This window comes from Ranitomeya variabilis, chromosome 7 (genome assembly GCF_051348905.1).
Source record: "Ranitomeya variabilis isolate aRanVar5 chromosome 7, aRanVar5.hap1, whole genome shotgun sequence".
Lineage (NCBI taxonomy): Eukaryota > Metazoa > Chordata > Amphibia > Anura > Dendrobatidae > Ranitomeya > Ranitomeya variabilis.
The window spans coordinates 249,502,557-249,523,752 of NC_135238.1; the positions used below are offsets into that span (position 1 = coordinate 249,502,557).

Genomic DNA, 21,196 nt, shown 5'->3' on the forward strand with positions numbered 1-21,196 from the left:
TAACTGACGAGGGCTGAGTCCAATCAAGAATAGCTCGGACCTTGACTGGGTCCATCTCCACAGCAGAAGGGGAAAAAATGAACCCCAAAAAGGGAACCTTCTGTACACCAAAAAGACACTTTGAGCCCTTGACAAACAAAGAATTTTCACGCAAAATTTTAAAGACCATCCTGACCTGCTCCACATGCGAGTCCCAATTATCAGAAAAAACCAGAATATCATCCAGATAAATGATCAAAAATTTATCCAGATAGTTCCGAAAAATGTCATGCATAAAGGACTGAAAAACTGAAGGGGCATTAGAGAGCCCAAAAGGCATCACCAAGTACTCAAAATGACCTTCGGGCGTATTGAATGCGGTTTTCCATTCATCACCTTGCTTAATGCGCACAAGGTTGTACGCACCACGAAGGTCTATCTTGGTGAACCACTTGGCACCTTTAATCCGGGCAAACAAGTCAGACAACAGCGGCAAAGGATACTGAAATTTGACAGTGATCTTATTTAAAAGCCGATAGTCAATACAAGGCCTCAAAGATCCGTCCTTTTTAGCCACAAAAAAGAATCCCGCACCAAGAGGGGAAGAAGACGGACGGATGTGTCCTTTCTCCAGAGACTCCTTGATATATGAACGCATAGCGGTATGTTCAGGTACCGACAGATTAAACAGTCTCCCCTTAGGAAACTTACTGCCTGGAATCAAATCTATTGCACAGTCACATTCCCTATGAGGAGGCAATGCACTGGACCTGGACTCGCTAAAGACATCCTGATAATCAGACAAATACTCCGGAACTTCCGAAGGCGTAGAAGAAGCAATAGACACAGGCAGGGAATCCTCATGAATACCACGACAGCCCCAACTTGACACCGACATAGCCTTCCAGTCCAGGACTGGATTATGGGTCTGTAACCATGGCAGCCCCAAAACAACCACATCATGCATTTTATGCAAAACAAGAAAACGTATCACCTCGCGATGTTCAGGAGTCATGCACATGGTAACCTGTGTCCAATACTGCGGTTCATTTTCTGCTAATGGCGTAGCATCAATACCCCTAAGAGGTATAGGATTTTCTAATGGTTCAAGAATAAAACCACAGCGCTTAGCAAATGAGAGATCCATAAGACTCAGGGCAGCACCTGAATCTACAAACGCCATGACAGGATAAGATGACAGTGAGCAAATCAAAGTTACAGACAGAATAAACTTAGGATGCAAATTACCAACGGTGACAGGACTAACAACCTTAGTTATACGTTTAGAGCATGCTGAGATAACATGTGTAGAATCACCACAGTAGTAGCACAAGCCATTCCGGCGTCTATGAATTTTCCTCTCATTTCTAGTCAGGATTCTATCACATTGCATCAAATCAGGTGTCCGTTCAGACAACACCATGAGGGAATTTGCGGTTTTTCTATCACATTGCATCAAATCAGGTGTCCGTTCAGACAACACCATGAGGGAATTTGCGGTTTTGCGCTCCCGCAACCGCCGGTCAATTTGAATAGCCAGGGCCATGGTATCATTCAGACCTGTGGGAATAGGAAAACCCACCATAACATTCTTAATGGCTTCAGAAAGGCCATTTCTAAAATTAGCAGCCAGTGCACACTCGTTCCAATGTGTCAGCACGGACCATTTCCGAAATTTTTGGCAATACACTTCAGCCTCGTCCTGGCCCTGAGACATAACCAGCAAGGCTTTTTCTGCCTGAATCTCAAGATTGGGTTCCTCATAAAGTAAACCGAGCGCCAGAAAAAACGCATCAATATCAGCCAATGCCGGATCTCCTGGCGCCAACGAAAAAGCCCAATCTTGAGGGTCACCCCGTAAGAATGAAATAACAATTTTAACTTGTTGAGCGGAGTCTCCAGACGAACAGGGTCTCAGGGACAAAAACAATTTACAATTATCCCTGAAATTCCTAAACTTAAATCGGTCTCCTGAAAACGGTTCAGGAAGCGGTATCTTGGGTTCAGACCTAGGATTTCTGATAACATAATCTTGTATACCCTGCACACGAGCAGCAAGCTGGTCCACACTTGTAATCAAGGTCTGGACATTCATGTCTGCAGCAAGCTTAAGCCACTCTGAGGTAAAGGGGAAAAGAAAAAAAAAAAATGAGATAGGGAAAAAAAAACTCAAAATTTTCTTTCTTATAATCCCACTTCTGCAATGCATCAAACATTCAATACTGGCCTGGCATACTGTTATGACCCCAGTGGACAGGGTCTCAGAGGTACGTGTAAGTCTGCGAGATACAAAAATCCAGCTCATAGGGCAGTGGTAACTGGGTTGACCAAATATCTACTCCTAACACCAACACTAGAAGTAGCCGGGGATCATGCCTACGGTGATCGCTAGATGACTCGCGCCAGCCGGAGAATCTAACTACCCCTAGGAGAAGAAAACAAAGACCTCTCTTGCCTCCAGAGAAAGGGACCCCAAAGCAAGATACAAGCCCCCCACAAATAATAACGGTGAGGTAAGAGGAAATGACAAACACAGAAATGAACCAGGTTCAGCAAAGAGAGGCCAGCTTACTAATAGCAGAATAAAGCAAGATAACTTATTTGGTCAACAAAAACCCTATAAAAATCCACGCTGGAGATTCAAGAACCCCCGAACCGTCTAACGGTCCGGGGGGAGAACACCAGCCCCCTAGAGCTTCCAGCAAAGGTCAGGATACAGATTGGAACAAGCTGGACAAAAATACAAAACAAAACAAAAGCAAAAAGCAAGGAAGAGACTTAGCTTTAACAAGCAGGAACCAGGATCAGTACACAAGAGCACAACAGATTAGCTCTGATTTCAACGATGCCAGGCATTGAACTGAAGGTCCAGAGAGCTTATATAGCAACGCCCCTGAACTAACGGCCCAGGTGAGCATATAGGAGAAGACAGAAGCTCCAGTGTAAAATCACAAATGACCACTAGAGGGAGCAAAACGCAAATTCACAACACCTTCTGTCCTATTTCCAAGGTGCGTTCTCTGGCCCTCCGATCGTACCATACGCGCTGGCGCCACTGGGCCACCTGCATGTTCCCACGTACAGCCTGGGTCAGCTCTTGTAGGCGGTCCCTGAATTCCAGCACATAGGGTACAATAGGTACCCCTTCCCAGTGTTCTAGCACTATGTCTAGGGGGTTCCCTTACCCGCCTCCCGTATACCAGTTCGAACGGGGAGAACCCCGTGGATCCTTGAGGCACCTCCCGATGTGCAAACAGGAGGTGTGGCAAGAATTTCTCCCAGTCCCTGTAGGTCCTGGTAAAAGTCCCAATGAGTTGTTTTAACGTCCCGTTAAAGCGTTCACACAACCCATTGGTTTGCGGGTGGTACGGGGCGCTTCTAATGGACTTTACGCCGCACAGCTTCCACAGTTGGTTGGTCACCTCTGCTGTAAACTGGGTACCCTGGTCCGAGATAATCTCCCGGGGAAATCCAACCCGTGAGAAAACCTGGAGCAGAGCAGCCGCCACCGTCTCTGCCAGTATGTTAGGTAACACAACCGCCTCTGGATACCATGTGGCATAATCTACCACTGTCAATATATACCTTTTCCTTGACGGACTGGGTTTGGCTAACGGCCCTATCAGATCGACCGCTACTCTGCTAAATGGTTCCTCCACAATGGGGAGGGGGCGTAATTTGGCCTTGCATCGATCTCCCCTCTTGCCAATGCGCTGGCAACTGTCACAGGTCTGGCAGTACTGACGAACATCATAGGTTACCCCAGGCCAAAAGAAGTTTTGTGTCAGACGATGCCTGGTGCGACTGACACCGAAGTGCCCGGCCAAGGGTAAGTCATGAGAGATTCGCAGTAACTCCTGCCTATACTTCTTGGGAACTACCAGCTGTCGTTTAATAGTGGGGCTCGTCCCTGTGTGGTGCTGCTCCGTGATCCGGTAGAGGAGTCCCTGCTTCCATACAAACTGTTCCCCTTCCAGTACCCCTCTCCTCTCCTGTGCCTTCCCACGATATCCCTCCAATGAAGGATCCTCAAGTAACTCCCTCTTAAATTCAGCTGGGGTGGCCCAAGAAATGTGTCTGGCTATGAGAATACGTGTAGGGCTGGGATGTCTTACCTGGGCCTCCTCTGAGTGTGATTCCGCCTCCTCAGCTCGAGCTTGTCTCCGGGTGGTCACAGGATATGTCTCAGCCAGAGGGGCAACCAAGAAGGCAGACAACATGGGCCCCAAGTCATTTCCCAGCAAGACATCTGCAGGCAAATCCTCCATCAAGCCGACCTCAACAAGGCCATCCCCGACTCCCCAGTTCAGGTGAATCCTGGCAGTGGGCAGTCGATGTATGGCTCCCCCTGCTACATGGACTGCCACTGTCCAGTCCGTCTTCTCTTGGTCCCGGACGAGATGAGGCTTCACAAGGGTCAAAGTTGCCCCGGAATCTCTTAGTCCCTGCATACGTTTCCCATTAACCCACATGACCTGTCGATGCTGTTGTCGATTATCTGCCCGGGCTGCCTGCACGGGGTCTACTTCATGCAGCACTTCCTCCATCTCTTCCACCCCCTGGTTAGTCGTAGCCCCCAATGCCGGGTCAGCTTCGCCTTGGTAGCAGTGTACAGCGGCCCGGCTGAAGGTAGCTGTTCCCGCCTTTGGCCACTGGGTATGCTGAGTCCGGTTGGGACATTGTCTTTGCAGGTGGCCCAGCTGATGGCAGGTGTGGCATCGCGCCCCAGGGGGACTGTGGTAGGCTGGGTTTTTAGCTGGTCCCCCTACAATCTTTTGTGGTTTGGGGGCCTCCAGATCCATGGGCGGACCCCTAGTGACCATCTTTGATCCGGACAACTGAGGCCTCCTGGCATCATGATGTTCATCAGCCAGACGAGCGGCCTCCTCAAGAGTCATTGGCCGCCTGTCCCGAAGCCATTCCTTAGTCTCGGGGGTTAGTGCATTAAAGAATCGTTCTAACAAGAAGAGCTGGAGGATGTCCTCCTTAGTGGTTGCTTGGCTCCCTTGTACCCACTGTAGCAGTGACCTCCGTAATTTACAGGCCCATTCAGCGTGAGTATCGGTTACGTGTTTTATAAGTCCGCGGAACTTTTGGCGGTATGCCTCTGGTGTCAGCGCATTCATGGCCAAGATCACTTCTTTGATCCGCTCATAGTCCATACAGTCCTCACCAGGTACCGTGCGATAGGCGTCCGCTGCCCAGCCTGTCAGCTTGCTGGCCAGAATCTGAACCCGTTCCTCTAGCTTCACTTGATGAAGGGCACACTGCTGCTCAAAGTCCTGCAGAAAGCCATCAATGTCTTCCTCTGCCTCTCCCAACTGTCGGAAGGCATTATATTGGATCTTTTTGTGGCTTACTGGTGAAGGTACCTGGGCGGAGGCCAGAGCTCCCCCTGCTCCCTGACTCTCCATCTTGGCCAGCTCCACTTTGGTCCGCTCTGCCAACTCCATCTTGGCTAGTTCTATCCTGGTCCGCCCGGCCATCTTTTCCTTCAGATCAGTATGCACATCAGCCATCACCTCTCGTATGATCTCTACTGCAGGGTTTGGGCCATAGAACGCCAGTCTGTTCTTTACCTCCCTCTGGAATTCAGTCTCCTTCACGTTCACATTGGGGGTTGCTGCACTGTCGTGTTCCATGATGGCTGCTATCAAATCCGCTTTTGTTTTGTTGCTGGCGATTAACCCTCGGGCTTCCACCAGATCTTTTAATGTAGTCCTCTTTAACGTCTGGTAGTTGTTTTCCATTCATTCCTTTCCTCCTGTAGACGGGGTATCACATCCCACTGCTGCCACCAGTGTAACGGGGTCTACCGTGCTGGGGTACCTCTTTCAGTACCACCCCGTGTTTCAGGAGGTCCACTCTGCTTTGGCTGGTGTCTGAATGAAAGGACGCTGGCTGGAATTGCTTGGTTACATGGGCGCATATAAAAGATCACTGCTTCACGTATTTCCAGTGTGAACACACTTTACTCACAGGACAAAGAATATATCTCACAGATACAGAGGGCAGGCCAATTGAAAAGCGGCAGGCCAGACATACATTACAATAGCCGCACGTGGCCGGAGCCTGCCGATATTTACTGTGGGAATTAAAAAGGTGGGGGAGGTCAGAAGGGGGATATCTTGTCCCCTCTGCCCAGGGGCGCAGCCTGTGGGCTGATGCATTAGGGACATGCATCTCACATTGAACCTATTATACATACATAACTGCACAACATATTCTGGGTGCTGGGGGGTTCCGTAACAGTAGCTTCTCTGGAATTGTCTCTAATGAGTAGATTGAAAACGTAATTGGTCGGTGATTACAAAGGAGCCGCTATCAGCATCTCCGGATTTGTCTCGAATGAGCCCATCTGGAACGTCTTTGTTCGGTGATTACACAGAAGGCAGCTGTCTCCAGACTTTTCTCCATCAGGCACGTCATTGCTCGGTGATTCCATAGGAGCTGTCGGCAGCAGATCCGGACTTGTCTCCATCGAGCACATCGGGGATGTCTTTGGTCGGTGATTACACAGGAGCTGCCGGCAGTGCATCCTGATGATCTGTTAGTTCAGTGGCAGAACCATCCTCATACACCCATTACTAACCTCAGTGACAACAGCCGTGGATGGAGGTGCTGGGATTTCTGCATGAGGCTCAGACTCTGGACTGGAGAATACAGAGTGTGTGATAATGTGTCCATGTTTCCACCATGTTCAGATCAGTGACCTCTCCATGCAGTGATCCCCATCATACACCACTTCTCCTTCCTGTAAGTTGAGGCGTTTATACATGTAATCTTCACATATGATGTTCTCCTCTCATGGTTTATGCGGCTATATTAACAGTGTTGTAACTAGAGTCCAATGGGCCCCGATGCAAAATTTGGACCTGGCCCCGTCTGTCCATTCATGTTGGTGAGATGTCTGGGCCCTTATAGCGTACTAAATTCTATAAGGACATTCATGCTGCCCCCGTCCAATTATGTAGTAAAGTCCCCAATATTGTGCCCCTTCCAGGTCTCCCATCCTGGTCGTCTTCTTGATATACTGTAGATGGGCCCATTCTGGTATATACTGTATGTCTCCATTCCTGTACCCCTTCCGTATATGTGTTCCTCATTCTGGTATATATGTGCCCCACCTTGAGCCACTTCCTGGTACACAGTGGGGAAAATAAGTATTTGATACTCTGCTGTTTTTGCAAGTTTTCCGTCTACAAAGAATGAAGAGATCTGTAATTTGTATCGTAGGTACACTTCATCTGGGAGAGACAGAATTTAAAAAATAACTAAAAAATAATTTGAAAATCACATTGTATGATTTTTACATAATTTATTTGCATTTTATTGCATTAAATAAGTATTTGATACAATGGAAAAACATAACTTAATATTTGGCCCAGAAACCTTTGTTTGTAATTACAGAGGTCAGACTTTTCCTGTACTTCTTGACCATATTTACACACCCTGTGGCAGGAATTTTGGCCCACTCCTCCATACAGATCTTCTCCAGATCTTTTGTGTTTTGGGGCTGTCGCTGGGCAACATTGAGTTTCAGCTCCCTCCAAAGATCTCCTATTGGGTTCAGGTCTGTAGACTGGCTAGACCACTCCAGGACCTTGAAATGCACCTTGTGGAGCCACTCCTTAGTTGCCCTTGCTGTGCGTTTTGGGTTATTGTCATGCTGGAAGACCCAGCCACAACCCATTTTCAATGCACTTACTGAGGGAAGGAGGTTCTTGGCCAAAATCTCACGATACATGACCCCATCCATCCTCCCTTCAATACGGTGCTGTCGTCCTGTCCACTTTGCTGAAAAGCACCCATAACTTATGAGGTTTCCTCCACCATGCTTCACGGTTGGGACAGTGTTCTTGGGGTTGTACTCATCCTTCTTCCTCTAAACATGGCGAGTGGAGTTGACACCAAAAAGTTCTATATTGTTCTCATCTGAACATGTGACCTTCTCCCATGCCTCTTCTGGATCATCCAGACAGTAATTGGCGAAGTGCAAACGGTCCTGGATATGTGCTGGCATGAGCAGGGGGACCTTGCGTGCCCTGCAAGATTTTAACCCATGATGGTGTAGTGTGTTGCTAACAGTAATGTTTGAGACTGTGGTCCCAGCTCTCTTCAGGTCATTGACCAGGTCCTCCCGTGTAGTTCTGGGCTGATTCCCCACCTTTCTCAGAATCATCCTTACCCCACGAGGCGAGACCTTGCATAGAGCCCCAGACTGGTGAAGATTGACAGTCATCTTAGGCTACTTTCACACTAGCGTCGTACTCGGCCCGTCGCAGAGCGTCGGGCCGACGTACCGACGCTAGCAGTGAATGCGCCGCACAACGGGGGCAGCGGATGCTGGAGGTGGGGGCGGAGTTCCGGCCGCGCATGTGCGGTCGGAAATGGTGGTCCGTCGTCAGCAAAAAACGTTACATGTAACTTTTTTTGCAGCCAACGGTCCACCACAACACGGCGCAACCATCGCACGACGGTTGCGACGTGTGGCAAAGCGTCGCAATGTGACGCTAATGCAAATCAATGGTGAAAAAATGCATCCTGCAAGCACTTTTGCAGGATGCGTTTTTTCAACCAAACGACGCATACCGACGTGCAGTGCACGACGCTAGTGTGAAAGAGGCCTTATGCTTCTTCCATCTTCTAATAATTGTGCCAACAGTTGTTGCCTTCTCACCAAGGTGCTTGCCTATTGTCCCATAGCCCATCCCAGACTTGTGCAGCTCTACAATTTTGTTCCTGGTGTCCTTAGACATCTCTTTGGTCTTGGCCATGGTGGAGAGGTTGGAGTGTGATTGATTATGTGGACAGGTGTCTTTTATATAGGTAACGAGGTTAAATAAGTACAATTAATACAGGTAATGAGTGTGTAACACCCCAGGGTCCTGGTTGTTACAGTGGCATTGCTTTCCTCACGGGGAGAGTGATGTCACGCTTGGAAGCAAGGGAAGATCTCTTCTATCAGGTAACCACAAAGCACACAACATGTTCACACTCCAGGCCAGAAGGGGGAGCTCTAAACCCAGATTTAGGGGAACTTCCATATATATATACAGTACATTCTGGTTTTGGAGGGAAAGTCAGTTAGTCAGTGAGTAGTAAGAGAGAGAGAGAAGGCCAGACAGCAGACTGGAGCAGTCTGAGGCTGAGAGGAGAGTTGGGGAAGGCCGGAGAGGAGCTTGTCACGGAACTTCAGCTGAGGCGGAGCTGGTACGAAAGGAGAATAGCTGAGCAGACGTGGGAATCTGCAGCTCCTGGCAGAAAGAGGAAAGAAGAGAGTAGTGAGAAGGACTGAAGGGGCCGTGCGGCAGCTCCTGGACAGAGAAACTGAGAAGGAAGAACAGCGTGTAGTGAGCGTGCAGGAGAGCGAAGCGCAGGAGAGTTACACCGGGGGAGGACAGCAGCATTTGGGTTACCTCCCTGTAGAGTTCAGATTTCGGTAGCCGGATGACCGAGGTTGTGTGGGACTCTATGGCTCACAGCAGAAACCGGCAGGACAGTTGAAGTACACGAACCTGTCCGCCCTAATACCCGGGAGACACAGTGGCACATAGAGCCCGGGTCATGATAGAGACCCTGTGAAAAGGCTCGAGTCACCTGTCATACGGTTTTGTGTCCAAACTTTATGGAGGACAGAGAGAACTGTGAGGACCTTGATAGAAGCCACAGGCAAAAAGGGACTACATCAAAGTGCTGGTAGGAAGGCTTTCATCTCCAACTGGTAAAGGGGACTCTGAACTTGCCTCCAAGTCGGCGGGACCCTGCCTGTACCTGTGATCTGGTGCCATGGACTGTGAATACCTGAGGACTCCAGTAAACCAGGTAAAGAGTCTGCAAACCTGTGTCCTCCATTCTTTACTGCACCACTCACCATCCTCATCTATACACCGGGAGCCCTGGGAACCTACTTCACCTGTGGGAAGTTATACCATCCTACCTGCCATAACATCACCCCAGAGGACCCCTTCAAGTAGCATCAGTCACTACTGACCGAATACCACAGGTGGCATCACGAACACAAACTTTATTCAAAACTGCTTTAAGGACATTCCCTTTTACATGAGTGTCAGGACTCTGAACATTTTTTACCTTTTGTGCATTACTGCCCTTTTCCAACATGGCGTCTTTGGTCTCATGTGCACTTGTCTTCCTGCTATAAAACACCACCCCAGCCTTCAGTCTGTGCTACATTATTCTGCTTTGCATCCAGCTCCTGATTACTCCCTGGCCTTGCACCTGCTCTTGTGAACCTGTGTTGGAGATCCTGCCACTCTGCTCTGAGTTCCTGCTGCGTACACCAGTGTTCAGTAATCCTCCTTCATCTGCTGCTCGTGTTACTTCCATCTGCATTTGCTGGACATGTAAGCTGTTTGCTGCTCTGCATAACCTGAGACTATTAACCAGGCCTCCCTGGTGGAGCTAAGATATGATTTGAACTGCCTAATAGCATATCTATCTGTGTCTGGACTAAGTGAAGGATCTATTCGTGTCAAGTTTCCTCAAGAATAACTGTGCTTCATAGACTTTCTGTTTGTTTACATCTACCTCTGAAGTTTCCTATTGACTGCTAAGCTGCGTTCATTATTTGCACCAAGTGTTGTGGACTTGAGTTTCTCTCTGCACCTGTCTGAATCACCGTGTGATAATATAAACTTTACCACTTATAAAACTGTGTCCTGTTGTCTTGTTCCACGCAAAGAGTCTCCTGAATTATCGCCTATAATTGTTACAGGATAATCTAGCCATAAAAAAAAGGAGACTGCTGGAACAATGACTGCGGAGAGCAGATTAGAGCAGGTGTTTTCCATAATTAGATCACTGCAGAAAGATGTGGAAGGTCTGCAAAAGAAGTTTGGAAGCTTTGAACACAATCAACAAGTGTTTGGACAAACTTTGCAGGACTTAAGCAATCGCATGGCAGCCCAGGAAAACAAACTTGCTGGCATAGAGTCCCAGTATGGAAGGGCTTTTCAGGACATAAGCACGCAAATAGCTGCACAAGTGACTTTACCCTCTGGGCAACCGCCACCAGCTAGCCCACCTAAGTTGCCCCCATTCAGATTTAATGGTGATCGCGACAAATTTCGTGGCTTTGTGAATCAATGTATGCTATATTTTGATGTGCATGCTGACCGTTTTCCTACTGATAGATCCAAAGTATTGTGTGTAATAATGCTACTGACCTCACGAGCGCTCGCCTGGGCGAATCCGATGATTGAGTCTCGTGACCCACGGTTAAATGACTTGGATAATTTCTTGGCTGCTATGGCATTAATGTTTGATGACCGTAATCGCCGTGCAACCGCTGAATCTGCTTTGTTGTCTTTACGCCAGGTTAAACGTTCTGTTATTGAGTATGCCACTGAATTCAGGAGATTGGCGGTAGATACCAATTAGGACAGTTATGCACAATTGCCTATTTTTAAAAGGGGTCTGTCCAGTATTATAAAATATGAACTAGCTCGCTCGGAGTCACCACAAGAACTAGAGACATTTATACAGCATTGTGTGCGCATAGACATTCGCCTTACTGAGCGTAGGCAGGAGAAATTTGCTGCATATAACCGTATTTCTAACTTTTCCCTTCCTTCCAAAGAGCCTGCAGGTAAAACATCTCGGGAAGTGGAGGAGTTGCCCATGCAGATTGATTCCGTTCAGAGACGCGAGATCAATGAGTGCCGGGAGCATCGCCTTCGTGAAAGTCTATGTTTCTACTGCGGCCAGTCTGACCACTTCTTGATCAATTGTCCTAAGTGTCCTAGACGGCCTAACAAGGTGCTAGCAGCAGTAGGGGAGTATGACAACTGTGATGATGAATCTTACATCTCTGAATGTAGCCTGCCTTTAAACGCTGTAATCCATTCACTTTCTATGACTTCACCCCCCCAAGGAGCTGAAGGAAAAGAACTCTCACTGTTCTCTCCCTATTAAGATCCTGTGTTCAGGACAGTGGATTTCCAGTTCAGCTATGATTGACTCTGGTGCAGGTGGCAATTTCATGGATATCGCATTTGCCAAGGAGCATGGTATTAAAATTCAGCAAAGAGCCTCTCCAATTACCATGGAAACAGTGGATGGGTCACCTTTAATCTCTGGGCCTGTGAATCAGGAGACCATACCCCTTGAAATTTTGTTGGAGCCTAATCATCAGGAGCAACTTTCTTTCTTGCTAATTTCTTCTCCTCATTTTCCTGTGATTTTAGGCATTCCTTGGTTGTGTTCTCAGAACCCAATTATCAACTGGGAGACAAAGGAGATTATCTTTCCAACAAGGAGCAACTCAGCGTTAACAGAAGCTGTCCCTGAGTCCACGGCTATGGAACCACATGTACAGGTATTTTCTTTACCTCCAGCATATAAAGAGTTCTCTGACCTCTGTGACAAGAAGAATGCAGATCAGCTTCCTCCACACAGGCATTATGACTGTTCCATTGAGTTGCTTCCTGGGGCAGATATTCCTTTTGGTCACGTATACCCTTTGGCTGCACCTGAGCTTCAAGCCTTAAAGGAGTATATTGATGAAAATCTGGCCAAAGGCTTCATATGTCCTTCTTCCTCACCAGCAGGGGCACCCATTTTTTTTGTAAAGAAGAAAGATGGGACCCTGAGACCCTGTGTTGACTATCGGGAACTCAATAAGGTAACCGTACGAAACCGTTACCCTTTGCCTCTGATTCTCGAATTACTGGAAAGAGTCCGCCATGCTAAGGTGTTCTCTAAGCTGGATCTCCGTGGGGCTTATAATTTGGTGCGTATTCGTCCAGGGGATGAGTGGAAGACAGCATTCAGATGCCGGTATGGACACTTTGAATCTCTTGTTATGCCCTTCGGGCTTTGTAACGCCCCTGCAGCATTTCAACACCTTGTTAATGACATCTTCAGAGATTTGTTGGACCAGTTTGTGGTGATCTATTTGGACGATATACTAATCTTTTCTGACTCTCTACAGGAACATGAAGAACATGTCAAAACTGTTTTAAGATGTCTGAAAGAGAACCAACTGTATATCAAGCCGGAGAAATGCGAGTTCCATCGTTCTGAGATACAGTTCTTGGGTTATATCATCTCTCCCCAGGGGCTGAACATGGAATCTGGTAAGATTCAGGCTATCCTTGACTGGCCGGCACCCAAGAACGTTAAGGAGGTCCAACGTTTTATTGGTTTTGCAAATTTCTACAGACGCTTCATTCGAAATTTTTCTGATATTGTCCGTCCCATTACTTCCTTGACAAAGAAGGAAAAGCCCTTTAAGTGGTCATCACAGGCTCAAGAAGCTTTTGATCGGCTGAAGATCTGTTTCACATCAGCACCGCTGTTGATACACCCAGATCCAACACATCCTTTCTGTCACGCTCACGCCCTGACTGGTGGGCGTGAGCACGCGGGGGTATGTGGCCCCACTGTGCCACAAACCAAACCTCCCTGGAAGGGGCGTAACTAAGTAGCTTCCTAGGTGTTCGCTGGAGCCTCTGATGGTGAGGTCAGACTTGTGCAATAGGAAGCTACCAGGTACCACTCCAGGGTGGAGTCTGGTTGTGGCTGCTGATCCCACCGGGGAACGGAACATAGACAAGCAAGCGGGCACGGCTGGCACATAGGCAGGCAGACGGGTACAACAGGAACACTGTCAGGCAGGCGGGCACGGCTGGCTCTCTGGTAGGCAGGCGGGCACGGCTGGCTCTCTGGAAAGGCAGGCGGGCACGGCTGGCTCTCTGGCAGGACTGGTGGACAAGACTGGTACACTGGAAGAACCGGTAGGGACCGGTCTGCAGGCAGGTATGTAGAACGGGTAAGAACCTGTTCAGACACGAGGACCTAGGAATAAGTAGATAAAGACCGCAAGAGCGGATGCAGAGCGAAAGCACAGGAGCTAGAGCCAAGAACAGAAATGCAGGAGGCGGAGCCAAGAGCAGGAGGCGGAGCAAAGTGCAAAACCGCAGGAGGTGGAGCCAAGAGCTGGAGGCGGAGCCAAGGTCAGACAGGCAGGAGGCGGAGCCAAGAGCTGGCAGCGGAGCCAAGTGCAGGAGAAGTAGAACCGCAAGGAGCGGAGCCAGGTAGAACCGCAAGGAGCGGAGCCAGGTAGAACCGCAAGGAGCGGAGCCAGGTAGAACCGCAAGGAGCGGAGCCAGGTAGAACCGCAAGGAGCGGAGAGGAGCTGCGGGAGAGGTCTCTGCAGCAAAGCTGAGCAGAGCCACAAAGAATGTGGAGAGAAGCTGCAGCAAGGGATAACTGCAACAGCAGAAGATAAGCTGAGTAGGAAGGAGCAGAAACGCAGAAGTGAGGAGCAGAGGTAAAGTCACAAAGGTTCAGGGCAGGCAGAGCTGCAAGAGTGCGGAGTGTAAGCAGACTGAGAATACAAGGAAAGACAACAGGGAAGGAAGCCAAAGACTAGGAGACCAAGGTAAGACTAAGTACAGACAAGGCAATGGAACAAGACACAAGGACAAAGACACTGGGACCAGGATATACTGCCTCCTGGTGGGCGGACAACAAGACCAAGGAAATAACACAGAAAATCCTCCAGAGAGGGAGTAACTCAGAGAAAGGCCAGGCAAACTCAGAAGCAAGACACTAACTGAGCTAACACATTGCACAGGCCCAGAACACTGGGTGGAGCTGCACTATATACTGGAGGCCTCTTGACAATTGGTCAGGAACAGATTGGACAGATGCACCTGATTCCTATAAGAACCAGAGAGTTCAGGCGCCGCCCCTCTATACACAGAACCATGCAGCATGCAGAGAGCAGAGACACAGAACATGGAGCTGGCAAGAAACAGAAACCACATCATGGCCTGGAGCAGTGGGTAAGATAGTGTGAGAAATGCGAGGCCACACCGTGATGCCAGCAGAGTTGTTACACTTTCATTGTGGAGGTGGACGCTTCTGATAATGCTTTGGGGGCTATTCTCTCCCAAAGAACTGGAGAGAAGGGTCTGCTACATCCTTGTGCTTTCTTTTCCCATAGACTAACCTCAGCAGAGAAGAATTACGACGTGGGAGACAAGGAATTGCTGGCTATTATTGCGGCTTTCAAAGAATGGAGGCATCATCTGCAAGGAGCTGCACAACAGATCATAGTGCTAACTGACCATCGCAATCTAGAGTTCATTAGATCCGCTAGATGTCTTTCTCCTCGACAGGCTTGTTGGAACTTATTTTTAAATCAATTTAACTTTGTTATCTCGTACCGTCCAGGTTCTCGTAATGGGAAGGCTGATGCTTTATCCCGAATCCATGCTGCGGATTCCGTACCTGGAGCCCTGTCCAAGACCATTCTGATGCCAATTTCATCGGAGTTATCCACGATCAGGACTTGTGGAAGGAGTGCAGGGAGGCCTATGACGGTGATGTATTTCTGGCCAACCCACCTGTGGATATTAATCTTGTCTTTAAGGGTGGCATGTGGTTCAGAGATCGACGTATCTACGTCCCGGAGGTCGTCCGTCTGCAGATCCTCAAGTTGGTACATGACTCCAAGTTGGCTGGTCACAGGGGGGTACAGAAGACACAAGAGTTCCTGAGCCGATTCTTCTGGTGGCCAACTTGCCTGAAGGATACCAAGGACTATGTTCTCTCTTGCGAGGTATGTGCCCGTTACAAGACTCCTCATGTGGCACCTACGGGTCTTCTACAACCATTACCTGTTCCGTCCCGCCCTTGGGGGTCTATATCAATGGACTTTATTGTGGAGCTGCCTACATCGGGGGGCATGAATACAATCATGGTGGTAGTTGATCGCCTGACTAAAGCTGCTCATTTTGTTCCGTGCAACGGCCTCCCCTCAGCTAAAGATACAGTGAACTTGGTTATACAGAATGTCTTTCGGTTGCATGGGGTGCCGGATGAGATCATCTCTGACCGTGGAGTACAGTTCACTTCAAGATTCTGGAAGGGGTTTTGCTCTGCACTCAATATTAATGTCTGTCTCTCTTCTGCTTACCATCCCCAGACAAATGGTCAGACTGAGCGTACCAACCAGACGCTGGAACAATATCTAAGATGCTATGTCAGCCATCTCCAGGATGATTGGTTGGAGTTGTTGCCGTTAGCCGAATTTTCATATAATAATTCTCAGAGCGCCTCCACTAAATTTACACCTTTCTTTGCCAATCTGGGTTATCATCCATGTATTTTACCTAGGTCTCCAATTAATTCTCCGGTTCCGGCAGTGGAGGAAAGGCTGACTGCGATGAGACAAAATCTGGAGGTTATGAAGGAATCCCTGACCACAGCTCAAGAACGTTATAAGAGATTGGCTGATAGATTCCGTAAACCTGCACCCATGTTCAAGGTAGGAGATTCCGTGTGGTTAGCAACTAAGAATCTGAAGTTAAACATTCCTTCACAAAAACTTGGACAGAAATTCATTGGCCCTTTCAAGATCAACGGTATTTTGAGCTTTGTGGCCTGCCGGCTGAAGCTACCTAGGACAATGAAGGTACACCCAGTTTTTCATGTATCTTTACTAAAGCCTGTATCTCCTAATACCTTCCAGGGACGTGTTGTGCCACCTCCACAGCCTGTGGTGATTGATGGGCAAGAACAATTTGTGGTGGAGGAAATTATTGATTCCAGGATTCGCAGGAATCGGCTCCAATATTTGGTAAGATTGCAGGGATATCCCCCTGAGGAAGACTCTTGGGAACCTGTGGAAAACATCAATGCCCAACAGAAGATTTCTCGTTTTCGTCAGAGATTCCCTGAGAAACCAGGTCCAGGATCGTCCTGAGGCCGCTTCAAAGGAGGGAGTTATGTCAGGACTCTGAACATTTTTTACCCTTTGTGCATTACTGCCCTTTTCCAAGATGGCGTCTTTGGTCTCATGTGCACTTGTCTTCCTGCTATAAAACTCCACCCCAGCCTTCAGTCTGTGCTAGAGTATTCTGCTTTGCATCCAGCTCCTGATTACTCCCTGGCCTTGCACCTGCACCTGCTCCTGTGAACCTGTGTTGGAGATCCTGCCACTCTGCTCTGAGTTCCTGCTGCGTACACCAGTGTTCAGTAATCCTCCTTCATCTGCTGCTCGTGTTACTTCCATCTGCATTTGCTGGATATGTAAGCTGTTTGCTGCTCTGCATAACCTGAGACTATTAACCAGGCCTCCCTGGTGGAGCTAAGATATGATTTGAACTGCCTTATAGCATATCTATCTGTGTCTGGACTAAGTCAAGGATCTATTCGTGTCAAGTTTCCTCAAGAATAACTGTGCTTCATAGACTTTCTGTTTGTTTGCATCTACCTCTGAAGTTTCCTATTGACTGCTAAGCTGCGTTCATTATTTGCACCAAGTGTTGTGGACTTGAGTTTCTCTCTGCACCTGTTTGAATCACTGTGTGATAATATAAACTTTACCACTTATAAAACTGTCCTGTTGTCTTGTTCCACGCAAAGAGTCTCCTGAATTATTCCCTATAATTGTTACAATGAGCACCCAGGGCCACGGACCGGGTCACCACCACCGTGACACATTCCCTTAAATACCGGACCTGGTACCAAGTACCCCACGGCCCTGGCGGGCGACTCAAGTGCAGAGTAGGAGGGTGTCACGATTGATTTTTGGATTCATGGCAGCTCTGGTTCTGCTATAATTTAAACGTTGCTTTTTCCTTTTGGGCCTGCAAGGGTTAATGTCACTTTCCTTGCTGGCACCTGCTATGTCGCTGGTCAGCTGATGTGGGTGGTGACCACTCCCATCATCCTTTAAATCGTCACATGATGCGTCAGCTAACTGTTGGTAATAGAGTTTGTCTCTGAAGACAAGCCTAGGTATTGCAGCTCTCTGGTGCCAGCGGTTTATCTGCTGCTTCTGTGGAGATCGGGTTCAGGGTGCGGTACCCTCTGCTGTCTGGTGCTTTGCAGCAGAGGCTGGAGTTAAGTATCATTTTCTCTTTCCATATCTGTCTCTTGCTTGTCACTTCCCCTGTGTTGATACTTTCTGCAGTGGTGAGGCATCTTTGCCGGCCAGTGCGCTAGCCAGGGTATAGTGAGGTGACAGCTAGGGATAAGGCACGTGACGACGGCGCTGGGAAGGACCCGCATAGGGCGGTAGGGGAGCTTAGGGATAGGCACAGGTTGTGGTTAGGAGGTGCCTCATCCCTCGCTCCCTACTGTTAGGCTAAGTTCACACGTTGCAGAATTGCCGCGGAAATTTCCGCGGCAATTCTGCGCCTCCTGCCGCGGGTATATCGCATGCAGAATTAGCATGCATATACCCGCAGAAAACTAGCGTTTTGCAAGCATAATTAGCTTGCAGAATGCTAGAGTTTTCCAAGCGATCTGTAGCATCGCTTGGAAAACTGACAGGTTGGTCACACTTGTCAAACATAGTGTTTGACAAGTGTGACCAACTTTTTACTATAGATGCAGCCTATGCAGCATCAATAGTAAAAGATCGAATGTTTAAAAATAATTAAAAAAATGGTTATACTCACCTGCAGACCTCAGCGGCGTCCGTTCCTATAGCTGTTGTGCGGTGAAGGGCCTGTGATGACGTCACGGTCTTGTGATTGGTCGCGTGACCGGTCACATGCGGTCTTGCGACCAATCACAAGACCGTGACGTCATCGCAGGTCCTTCACCGCCCAGCAGCTATAGGAACCGAAGCGGCAGCGTGCAGCGGAGAGGCCGGAAGACTGCGGGGGACATCGAGGGTGAGTATATCGCTATTTTTTATTTTAATTCTTTTATTTTTTACCAATTATATGGTGCCCAGTCCGTGGAGGAGAGTCTCCTCTCCTCCACCCTGGGTACCAACCGCACATAATCTGCTTACTTCCCGCATGGTGTGCACAGCCCCGTGCGGGAAGTAAGCAGATCAATGCACTCCTATGGGTGCAGAATCGCCGCGATTCCGCAATTTTAATGAACATGCTGCGTTTTTTTCTGGAATGCGATTCCGCTCAGGAAAAAAATGCAGCATGTGCACAAAAAATGCGGAATGCATTCTATTACATAGGATGCTTAATGTTAGCGTTTTTTTCGCGGTTTTATAGCGTTTTTATAGCGAAAAACCGCGAAAAAAACGCGAAAAATATGCTACGTGTGCAGTGCACACAGCCTTAAGCCCTTTCTCTCCCTTTTTCCATCCCGTTGTTTGTGTATGTTGTGCCATCTGCCAGACTTATCCATCTCGAGCGTGACCTTGAGCTTCTTAATGAAACACTAACAGGTCTGTGAGAGCCAGAATTCTTGCTGATTGATTGGTGATCAAATACTTATTTCATTCAATAAAATGCTAATTAAATATGCAAAAATCATACAGTGTGATTTTCTGGTTTTTAATTTTAGATTCTGTCTCTCAATAAAAATTACCGCCCTCTCTATTTTTTGTAGGTGGGAAAACTTGCAAAATCAACAGTGGATCAAATACTTATTTTCCACACTGTATATGTCCCCCAACTTGAGACACTTTCTTGAATATATGTTTCCCGTTCTGCCTGTGCATAAGAAAACAACTATCCTACTCACCTTCCTCCGGTCCCTCAATGTGCAGACTCCTCATGCGATGCCAATGCCCGCCACGTCGACATCAGCTGCCGGCCTCAGATTGACCAGAAGTGTGTATTTCACTGCAGGGAGCCGGAGAGTCCCTGTGCTGCAGTACACTTCAGCTGAATGTGTGTCCGAGGACGTACATCCTGCTGAAGTAGCTGTTGACATTGTTTATCCGAGTGGTATTATCGGGGAAGAACTATTTATCCACGGTGGTATTATTGGGGGAAGACAATTGGTCCTGAATGGCGTTATCGGGGGGAGGACTATTTATCCTGGGTGGCGTTATCGGGGGGAGGACTATTTTTACCGGGTGGCGTTATCGGGGAGAGGACTATTTTTCCCAGGTGGCGTTATCGTGAGGAGGACTATTTATCCCGGGTAATATTATCAGGGGGGGACTGTTTATCCCAGGTGGCATTATCGGGGAGAGAACTATTTATTCCGGGTGGCATTCTCGGGAGAAAGACTATTTATCCTGGGTGATATTAACGGGGGGAGGACTATTTATCCCGGGTAATATTATCGGGGGGGGGGGAGGGACTATTTATCCTGGGTGGCATCGGGAGGAGGGCTATTTATCCCAGGTAATATTATCGAGGAGAAGACTATTTATCCCTGTTGGCATTATCGGACAGAGGACTATTTATTCCCGGTGGCGTTATCGGAGGGAGGACTATTTATCCCAGGTGATATTATTGGGGAGAGGATTATTTATCCCAGGTGTTATTATCGGGGGGAGGACTATTTATGCCGGGTGTTATTATCGGGGAGAGGACTATTTATCCCAGGTAGTATTATCAGGGGAGGACTATTTATCCCAGGTAGTATTATCGGGGAGAGGACTATTTATCCCAGGTAGTATTATCAGGGGAGGACTATTTATCCCAGGTGGTATTATCGGGGGTGGACTATTTATCCCTGGTGGTATTGTCAGGGGAGGACTATTTAACCTGGCTGGTGTAGTGGGGGTCTCAGCGGTCAAATGTCTGTTTTGCAGTGTATGGATTGTATTCCTGTGTGCTGATGAGTGATAGTTTATCTGACATCTTTTCCTGTGACAGGTCGGGGGGTTCATGTATTCAGCGTCCACAACACAAGTCACCCCTCAGGTCAGTGTCATCCTCATCATGTATGATACAATACCCAACAGTATACAGGAGGTCTGGGGCAGGGGTCTCAGCTGGGGGTATATTATCAGTATACAGGGGGTCCGGGGCAGGGGTCTCAGTTGGGGGTATATTATCAGTATACAGGGGGTCTGGGGCAGGGGTCTCAGCTGGGGGTATATTATCAGTATACAGGGGGTCCGGGGCAGAGGTATCAGCTGGGGGGTATATTATCAGTATACAGGAGGTTTGGGGCAGGGGTCTCAGCTGGGGGTATATTATCAGTATACAGGGGGTCCGGGGCAGGGGTCTCAGCTGGGGTATATTATCAGTATACAGGATTTCCGGGGCAGGGGTCTCAGCTGGGGGTATATTAGCAGTATACAGGAGGTTCGGGGCAGAGGTCTCAGCTGGGGGTATATTGTCAGTATACAGGGGGTCTGGGGCATGGGTCTCAGCTGGGGGTATATTATCAGCATACAGGAGGTTCGGGGCAGAGGTCTCAGCTGGGGGTATATTATCAGTATACAGGGGGTCTGGGGCATGGGTCTCAGCTGGGGGTATATTATCAGTATACAGGGGGCAGGGGTCTCAGCTGGGGGTATATTATC

The 21,196-nt window shown here is 48.4% G+C and overlaps 1 protein-coding gene across 8 annotated transcripts in view; it reads left to right on the top strand.

Annotated features, from left to right (window-relative positions):
* The window catches only part of DPP10 (dipeptidyl peptidase like 10), a 652,879-nt gene that overhangs the window by 419,322 nt on the left and 212,361 nt on the right, over positions 1-21,196 (top strand). For all 8 annotated transcript variants that reach the window (XR_013217894.1, XM_077273449.1, XM_077273443.1 and 5 more), the window contains one exon: positions 20,541-20,588. Coding sequence is in view for 7 of the 8 variants with exons in the window: in XM_077273449.1 (XP_077129564.1) it covers positions 20,541-20,588 (48 nt within the window). In the remaining variant the exon portion in view is untranslated. The remainder of the gene's footprint in view (positions 1-20,540; positions 20,589-21,196) is intronic.